Source organism: Mycteria americana, chromosome 7, assembly GCF_035582795.1.
Source record: "Mycteria americana isolate JAX WOST 10 ecotype Jacksonville Zoo and Gardens chromosome 7, USCA_MyAme_1.0, whole genome shotgun sequence".
In the NCBI taxonomy this organism is placed as follows: domain Eukaryota; kingdom Metazoa; phylum Chordata; class Aves; order Ciconiiformes; family Ciconiidae; genus Mycteria; species Mycteria americana.
The window spans coordinates 23,345,593-23,355,463 of NC_134371.1; the positions used below are offsets into that span (position 1 = coordinate 23,345,593).

The window sequence follows — 9,871 nt, forward strand, 5'->3', positions numbered from 1 at the left end:
CTTTGAAGCTGCAAAGGTTCCTCAAGTATAATGGGTTTTATGCTATATTTTTATGCATGGCATAGCATTTTCCTTAGGTCTTGGTGCTACATCTGGAAAAAGAAAAGCTAATGAAAAGGCAGGGGTTTTATTATTATTATTATTTGCCATAAAGCAATAATAGTCTGAAGAGCTCACTGTTAGATCTTTGCCTGCTAACTTCAGTGGAAAATGGGATATTGCATAAGAAAGCATGCACATTTTCCAGTTCTTCAAGAAAAAAAGAAGAATCCCTGGTTTCATTCTTTGTCTATCTATTTAGTGTACGCAGAGCACCCTGAATACTCTTCTGCTTCTCCCGCCTGTCTTCAATTTTCCCATATTCATCTGAAGTGATTATCTACAAATAGAAAACAAGAATGTATTAAAGTACAGAAGAGGTACATGTATTTATTATTTTGGGGATAGGATTTAATTAGCGTCTGTTTTCGAAAGAACTTACCACTTACAGATGTATTTTCAAAGCAGTCAAACTGTTTTATCTGTGTTAAACTTTGGAAAGTCTAAGTACTTATTTTGGAGGCGAAATGGAAATAAGCTCTTTAAAAAAACCTTACATTGGAGGCAAGCAATTGTCTGGTGGCAAACATTAGAGTGATTAATACAATATATAGCCATTAGGTTCTGGCAGCTGGTCATTTAGGGAAAGAGTTTCAGATATGACCACAGGATTTAGAAGCCCACATCCTATTAAAAGTAATTTTGCATTTGACTTCCAAGGTAATTTTGAAAAATCTCCTTCCAAAGGTTTAATTGACAAGAATATGATGAAAAGATAAAAAGCAACAAAACCAGCATTAGAATTATCACTGTTTCTGTGGTTGACAGTCTCAAGAGACAGGTTAAGGAACACAAAGTCTATTGGCATGTGTGTCAGGCCACTGTGAACAGCTGCAGGCTGCTGCTGCCATTGAGAAGAAGGGGTGGGGGAGCACTTCTTCCAAGAGTGGTAGTACTGGCAGCAACTAGAGCAAGGATTGCAGAATTCTAGCGTTTTTCCTTCCTGGTTTTCTAACTGCATCCTTAGTGCTTCTCATTCCTCCTTCCATGGCAGATGCAGCCAAATTCTTTATCACTGGGGCAACAAATTTTTGCCTACTCTGTTGAAAGTCTCTAGGGAGCACTGAATTTCATCCTTAGAGGATTCCTTGTCACTTGCCTTGTGGCACAGTTTTGCATGATTTGCCAGGGCTGTAATACAGCAGTTCGGTTGACAAGGCAGCCTTCAGTTTCTGTCATTCATCCAGGATCTTCCACAACCTGAACATAGACTTTAAAATATCCCCTATATTGTTCATTCCCTTACCCAGGGTAGTGCAGTGTAATTCCTTCAATTGACTTTTAAATTAGTATCCAGTTGCCAAAATCATGAATGTCTTTTGCCAGTTTAGATGTTCGAGGGTAACCTGCCTTCTTCCTAGTTGCTGCTCTAGAAGTGCATCTTCCAAGTCTTGTGTCGCCTGTCAGTCCTGTGCAGATATGTTAGATACCTTTGGGCACTTCCTGAGGCATTAGGAGACTATATTGAGTCAACGGTATTGAACTTTTCTTGTGCAAAGAGATCATGCCATCTGTAGCAGCCTCTATGATCACGTAACAAGCATATAGTGGTACTTCCATGGTGTTTCACACACTGACAAATGGCTGAAATTGTGGAAGCTGTGATTCAGCTGGAAGCCAACAATCATGCTATTGGGCTAAGAAGAGAGAAGTTCCCTCACTCCTAAAACCATAGAGATTAGAGTTTTCTGTTTTGCTTATGAGGGCTGCATACAGACTTGGAAGTCTGCTTGTAATGCTAAATAACACCCTATGGTTGAATAACCTTTTTTGTGGGACTTGATATTTCAGGGTATCAGTGGCATGGCATCAGCTTTAGTTCAAAGAATGAAATAGTAGCTGCTGTCTAACAGAACTTTCTGTCACCTTCCTCCTCTTCATAGCTTGGTGCCTGGGCTCCTGTGACTTGTCACAGCCATCACAGTTACGTTCCCTCACAGACTTAGTAACTGTTACGCATGAAGAATGTTATTGCTCTGACTAAATCCCCTACTTAAAATCAAATGCCATACTTTCTTTTAAACAAAGTCCTTCCAAGCTTTCTGTGTAGTGTAGCTGGTAAAGTAAAATAGTCTGATATTATGCAAAAGGAACAGAAGTAGTTATTTTTTAAAAGAAGATTTATAAAACTCTGTCATATATGTTGTGTCATTTTCATTTGCTATGAAATTCTTTACTTCTGTAAATTATAGCAGATGTTAAGTGAGTTTGTGTTTCTCTGGAATATTAATATGACGGTACTGCATGCAGAAAGAAAAATTTTCAGAAGAAAAATCAATATAGCATTCCAATGTGTTAGATTAAAAAAAAGAAACTACTGTGCTCAGTGTTTTAAGTGTAGGAAGTGGAGCAGGTGTCATTTGTCATTAAAACTTGCGAAGTGGGTGGGATGTCTGAATGCTGTTTCAAAGTTAAGACTTTTACTCTAAATGTGACAAGGGACAAGAGGCCTGGAAAGAGACAGCACTTGGTGCAATTGATAGAGGAAAAGGCTGTGAAATGTGGTTGGAACCAGAGAACAGCACCTACCCTTTTCTTGGAAGCCATCTGCATTTTATGCACTACAGCTCCTCAAGACACCTTTTACTGAAAATTTATCAAGGAGAAAGCATGAATTAAGTATGTATTTTTTCAGCAAAGCATGAAAAACTAAAGGTGACGTCAGCAAGAGATTTGGGATGCCTAAAGGGTGTTAAAGTGAATTTATTAAATGTCTTGTCTTTTGACACCTTTTTGAATAACTTCCTACTCCTTTTAACTTTGCAACACTTTTCCTTCTCTTCTAAAACCACAGTAAAGGAGACTCATGTCCAAAGATGTCAAAGAATATTCTTAATTTTCTGTTTGTTTCCTCTCTTTTAATGATTGCCACCTTGATCTAGCATGAAAGTTCTTGGATCTGACTCTTCATACTCTTACTCTGTGTGTTCAGAGAGATTAGTGCAAAGACAGTCTCAGTCCTAAAGTAATGTGAATTACAATGGCTTGCCTCTGAAGTAATGTGAATTACAATGGCTTGCCTAGTGTAGTCATGATACGGCATCCCTGCTAGCAAAAATGAGAAACATTCTACGTAGGTCAAGCAGTTGCGAACTGAACTAGAAAGACCAATGTATGGAAAAATCCAGTGTAACTATTAGTATCACTTACCTAGATAAGTGGATAGCAATATTCTATTTAAGCAGTCTTCCTCATAAATAGATGGGGTAAAAAACAATTGTGGAGGCAAGAAAGTTAAGGCAACTTTATGAAGTATAGGAAGGATCTACAATACCTTACAGATCTCACTCCATTCTCCTCGACCACTTGCATTGACAGCACGGACTTTAAAAAGATATTCTCTATTTGGATCCAGATTATGTATCTCAAGGTTCTGCTGCTGTATTTTGCTTAGCTGGCCAGCTAGTTGTGTCTGGACAATGTTATCAGGACCAATACCAGCAACTTCATAAAACTCTACCTCAAAGAAATCCACGTCTTCTGTGGGACAAGTCCAGTAAATCTGTGAAGAGACAAAAATCTGTAGTACACAAGTATTCTTTATTTTTGCTCATTTTCATTTTTGCTTTTTTGAAAGGCCCCTGTTTGGCAGATTTTAATTTTGAAATGCCAATGCAGCTGAAATTCCAACCGTAGCATGAAACACATGTGGAAGATATGCAGTTTGTGGTCTTACTTGGAAAATGCTAAGCTTCCTCCTGGGAATTTCATAGTAGCCTCTTCTAACACGCTAAAAGTAAGGCAGGCTGACAGCAGTCAGCACTTTGCAACATGCACTTGGGATCTTATGCAACTGGCATCCTGATCTTGTTAGCATCTATGAAATGTATAATGAGGAAAATTACATGGATATGATGTCGTCACATTGAAGGCCAAGACCAGGATCAAATTATTTGATCTGAGTTACAGATATTTAAATACAAACATGGTACATCTATTTCTTTCTGCATTGGACCTTTCTATGTAACATATTTATATCACATCTATAATAATATAACAACCCTACTGACTACAGTAGGAATGTGATATGATTCAGTTTATGCTTCAGTTTATCTCGAAAGGTGAGTTTGAAATGCATTGTCTCCTACAAATAAAGTATTTGAACTGATACTGTAGTCCTATTTACTCAAACTCTTAGGGGTTCAGACTCTATAACAGCCTGAAAATATAATGGTCTCTTGTATATATTTAGAATTTATTAATGTCTTACTTTGGCAGACCTTGGGTAAACAAAAGTCTGGTATATAACAACAGGTCCTGGGACTGGGACTGATTCCTTGTCTATAGGTTCTGGACTTGAAAAGTTAACAATCTGATATTTTCTTTCTTTTCTTGGAGTTTCACAAGCTGTATCCCGGTACGCACACACTTCATTACACTGTGTCGGATGATGGGGAGGTGTAGAGCTTGGTCTTCTGACAGTGTCTTTAGACAGCACACCTAAATCAAACAAAGAATTTAAAGATGGGCTTCGGAACAACGTTGCTTGCTTGGATTCGTGAGTACTTGAAACGTGCCTTGGAACCATTATCTCTGGGTTAAAAGAGTAGGGATATTTTTCTGCTTTACTTTCTGACTGCTTTATTCCGCTAAGGGATGGGACAAGTCCCTGTAAAACAGAGAAAAGTTCATCAAAGTTGAGTTGAAGTTTTCTTAATGGATCTTCTCGTAGATGTGGACTAGGTTGGAAAATGGAAGGAACGGCATTTTCTATTTCTTTCACTAAGCAGTGTGCAGATTGCAAAAATACAACTTGGCTTTCCTCCTTAAGAGCCTCTTTAGAGTATTGAATAAGGCCATCCATATATGATAGCTGACTGGATGTATAGTTTATGTATTCTGAAATTTCTTTCTGTTTTTTAAGTTCAATGTTTTCAAGCAACTCCATCATCTCCTTTTCTTGTTCATGAAGAACCATACGTAATTTTAAGAATCCGTTTCTGATCTCCTTCCTTTTGGTGTCCTTACAGGTCTTGAAGTTATTTTTTAACAGGATAACTTCCATTAGATCATTATCAACTCCTTGGCGTACTGGAAAAAAAAAAATTAGGTCAGTAGTTCCAAATTCATATTACAATGTAGTGGTTACAAGAGGCAGAATGACAGATTTTAGCTTAAAAAAATTTCAGGTTTGGTAGAAAGTGGGACAAGAATAAGGATTCTGGTATTTTTCTCTCATGTCTGCTGCTGGTAAGCCCTGAGGGAAGTTGTTTGGGTTAAAACGTTCACATTTGGGTGTATAAAATCTGGCAGTTAATTGCTACTTTATTATTATTTCCTCACTTACTCAAATTTATCTCCCCCAAAATGGGCTTGATAATTTTTACTTCATTACATGGGAAATCCTGAAGCTTAATTTATTGTAGCTCTGTGTTATCTTTGAAAATTCACTATGCCAGTATGAAGTTAAAATAATGGCAGCAAATGTGCCTGTATAGCCCACATTATGTCTGTGGCTGATGGTACATTCCTCTGATGGCCATTATGTGAAGGTGTGATTAACCCTTCTGACACTAAAAATTGTGAACTGTGAAGGAACAGAATCAAAAATACTAAAGGCTGATACTAAATTCCAGTGGCATTCAGCTAACATCAGGAAACAATGTCACATTACAAAATCATGCACAAATATTCTACATCACTTATTTTCTCAAACTTAAGACTGTTTCAAAATTGAGAATTTAATGCTTCCAGCTGTTTCTCATTGTGCATGGTTCACTTTTACCTTTCTGAATGTTATTTTCCATGCAACTTCATTATGTCTCCAGCATTTGTGAAGTTATATGCAAAGATCAAAATTAAAACAAATTCATAAAATCCTAGTCTGTGTTCAGCCCCTTAGTTGCTATGGATCAAGTCTTAGTTAAAGGAGTGACATTGCTGTGTTACCTCAGGAAAACATGACCGCTTTGCCTCTTAGTCAGCATGGGCATAAGCATAAAACTGACTGAAGAGGGACAATTCATAACTTGCCTGCAGGGGAAGAAACAGTTCCTCTTCAAGCATATATTTCTGATTAAAAAAGTATTCACTGTTTTATTCAGCAGATGTAATTGGTGTTTTATTCCATGCTGGGTCCTGCATGAACCCAGTATGGAATAAACCCAGTATGAAATGAAGGTTCCCCTCCCTAGATGCACATTTCTGTTCCCATCCCACATACACATCCTTCATTCTCTAATAGTTGAGTCTGGCTTACAATGCCACAATTATGGGCTTGTTCCTTTTGTGTTTCTACAGGGGGAACACACCACCTTTCTGATTCTTGTGCTGTGCAGAGAATTAATACAGCTTGTCAACCATATGTTCAAGTTTCTTTCCCAAGGAGGCATGGGGAAGTGTGAGAAGCAGCAGAAATACAAACCTTTTCTAAATTTTGCAATTGTGTCAAAGAGGGAAGCAGCCTCTCTTGAACATGCGACTGCCAAGGGAATAGTCTCATGATCATTGTGCAGTGAATTCTTGCAGAACCCACAGATCAGTTCGTGGTCATCTAGACAGTATTCAGAGAGGTTTGAGTTGCTGTGCAGTAAGCAGCGCCACTGGTCATGATCTTCTTGATGTGCTTTGGTGAAAATGTGGTCTTGAGCACCATTCGCACTATGATTCAAATGCAGACATTCGTTACAATAATTAATTCCACATGTTCTACATCTTTTGGCTGCCACTCTTCTCCTCTCCCTGCAAGTTTCACAGTAGACTGGTCTTTCACTATGGTCAAATCTCCACCTCAGAAAGCCATGTCTGCGCATGTATTTCTTGGCTAGTTTTGCTCTGAGGTAATTCTTCCTCAGCTGAATTTTATTTGTGTAGGAGAGGCAATGTGCTTTGCTACACACTGGGCATACGATGATATAAAAGTCCTCAGTTACTTCAGCTTTGGTCTTGCTTTTACTTATACACTTCTCACAAATGCAGTGATTGCATGGCAGCATAAATGGTTGGAGAAACAATTGCTTACACAGTGGACAGGCAAGCTGGTCACGGAAAGCGTGGCTGGAGACATTCCTTTCTGGTGTAGTGACAGATGCATTATTCCTAGTTCTAAATCTTGACATGGCATCTTTTGACCTAAATAAAATTGGAAAAGAAAAAAAAACAACCTCAAGAACTCAAACAAAAATATCTGAATATTAGGGTACCATCTAAGACAAAAAATATAATATAAACAGTTCTGCTTTGCATACGAACCATACTTTTATTCTGACTAGATATTTTATTTAAACAATTGGGTTATCACTATCAAGAATCAATTTTTTTTTCTGTTCATTTACATAATTATTTCACTATGCGTTGAACAGTTGCCAACAACAACAATAAACAAAGATCTTGGTCACTGTAGGTCTGTATGAATTTGTTGGGTTATTGCTGGTGGCCAAACGAAAAGAATAATACAGTTTGGTTTAGTACAAATTGAAATGTATTTTGTCTCCTTTTCTTGTTTGATTATTTTTCAAAATGGAAACAACAAATAACTAGAGTGAAGAAAAGCATTTTGTGCAATTCAAGTTAAATCTTTTATTTAGTTTCAGGGGGCATTAAATACTTTCTTTTACAACAACCTTGGTAATATTTTTAGAATATTTTTTCTTTAATGAAAACTTAAGACCATAAATGTAAAAATGTTTTTCTTTTGCATTTTCAAGATGGAATATTTCCTCAAGAAAGTAGCACAACTAAGCGTTTCACTATTCGTAAAAAAGTATTGAAGACATTTCTGCTTAACATAACACACATTTACATATGATCATCCTAATTTTTAGTCATTTAAGAAATCACTCACCTCTGAATTATTTCTGATTTCTAGAATTAATTAACTTTATTCTTATTGTTAGTAGCAGCCTTATTATTACTGATTCTTTATATTAATTGCAAAGACTTTCAAATGGGGATTTTTTTTTTACTATTATTATTTTATTTTAGAAGAGGACTGATTTTCAGGATGTGCTAATCCCTGTTCTTTTCAAACCTTGATAGTCCTAACCTGCCTCTTAGCCTGTGGACATCATCCTTTTAAAAATACAATATTAATTTTATAATGTCTCCTTGAATATTTTCCATAGCCTTGACATGAACATCATTATTCAAGATCGACACCTGGTTCTAGGCCTCTATGATCTGGCTCTCTGCTGTGCTTCTCTTTAGCATCCATGTTGTTATTGCTTTCCTTCCCACCTTCCCAAATGTTCAACCATGCTATCTGCTTTTTCTGTCACTCTAAACAACAGTAAAAAACCCTAATAAACTAAAGAGAATAGAATCTTCTGTTGCTATGAGGATTCCTTCTGGTCTTCAAAGTTTACCTAGGTAGGAATTAACCATGCATTTCCAGAGGTCCTGTCAATTCCTCTCAGACTGGTACTATTCTAGTCTGGAGTTCTTCTGATAACTTCAATTCTGCTCTCCCCTTCCCCCTACCCTCTTGTACCTTTTTGTGAGTGCTTTTTGGTATAGCATTTCTAAAGTTAATAATCAGCCCCTTCCCTTCTGGTCTCCAGTTTTATCTTTTGCCTTCTTTCCATTCTCTGTGTGGCATTTCTTGAGCCTTTATAATTATTTGACTCCTTTTTGTCTTATTCTGAATATAACTGCTTCCTTCCACTTCCAGTTAACAGCAGTTTTCCTGCTCTTTGTTTTACCCTAGTTTTTTTCTGTATCCTTGCCTGCAGTCCCCTTGCTACAAACACATTCCTGTTTTCCTCCTTGTTTTAAGGTTCTCTGTATGTCTTCGTTCTTGTCACTACATAGGTTTTTACACTGTGAGAATGTATAAGCATATACATTCATATACAATATACATTCATATACAATATACAATATACAATATACATATACAATATACAGCATATACAATATGCAGGCCATTCATGGATTTTATCTGGAAATCAGGTGGCCCTAATTACAAGTGCAGTGATGTTTTGGAGTAGTCTTTGCCCCTGTCAGAGTAATGAGCATAAGATTTCACTGATATCAAGATAAAACTACTTTTTCTGTTTCTCGGAAGAATGATATCCTGTGGTTATTCAAAATAGCTCCAACATGCCAACAGATCGTATGTTTCTAAATGCAACACATCCATTAAGACATAATGTAAATTAGAAAAACAAAACCCCAAGAAATTTTAAGAGCCCTTAACTCCACTTACTGAAGAGTTCCTGGTGTTCTTGAGTGATGTGGTTCATCGACAGAGCTTCTGCAGCACTTGCTTTCATAATACTGACATGCTGAATTCTCTCCACCGAAGCAGCAGCATTTGCAGTCTGGGTCGTTTGAACAAGAGCAGCAGCACCACCAGCAATTTGCGTGTTCTGCACATGAGCAGTGGCAGCACTGGCAAGGTTTGTCTTCTTCGTACGGACACGGGAAACAGCTGCAGTTCTGCTCACTGGTAAACAAGAAGCGCCAACACAAGCAGCATTCTTCCTTTCTGCTGTGGCAAGTCAGGTAACAGCAGTTTGAGCAGCATGGCCAGATCGAACAGGGATGCCCATTTTCATCCATCCCTCTGTCAGATACTTGGAAGAAAGTTCATTGATCCTTTCAGCTTCTCCGCACACTACAGCAACTGAGCTCCAAAAAGGCACGAGCTCTGACTGTTGGGTCAACCTCTCTGCTGCGGCAATGCGCTTCATTCTAATCGGAAAGTGATGTCACAGTGAGATATTCAAATGAGGACACAGGCAGAATTTTATGCACAGGTACCTGATATAGTGGTTACATCATCTATACATCACGACACCTATGATTGTTCTTCCTGATCTCCTTGAAAGCA

At 37.7% G+C, this 9,871-nt stretch overlaps 1 protein-coding gene across 1 annotated transcript; it reads right to left on the minus strand.

The window, feature by feature from the left end:
• Nucleotides 1–289: 289 nt before the first annotated feature.
• On the minus strand, nt 290–9,600 carry TRIM42 (tripartite motif containing 42). Its single transcript, XM_075509124.1, has 5 exons — nt 9,245–9,600; nt 6,464–7,170; nt 4,310–5,130; nt 3,374–3,601; nt 290–379 (listed from the first exon to the last, which is right to left on the minus strand). Exons 1-5 carry the CDS (start codon nt 9,598–9,600, stop codon nt 290–292), a joined length of 2,202 nt encoding a protein of 733 aa, XP_075365239.1.
• Nucleotides 9,601–9,871: the final 271 nt, after the last annotated feature.

What these genes read in the sequence shown, in the direction of transcription:
- TRIM42 (XM_075509124.1), bottom strand. Translation starts at nt 9,600, where the DNA reads ATGGATGAAAATGGGCATCCCTGTTCGATCTGGCCATGCTGCTCAAAC. An exon ending in AATTGCAAAATTTAGAAAAG is followed by an intron (nt 5,131 to 6,463) that starts GTTTGTATTTCT and finishes TTTTTTTTCCAG; the next exon opens with TACGCCAAGGAGTTGATAAT. An exon ending in AATGGAGTGAGATCTGTAAG is followed by an intron (nt 380 to 3,373) that starts GTATTGTAGATC and finishes TTCTATTTGTAG; the next exon opens with ATAATCACTTCAGATGAATA.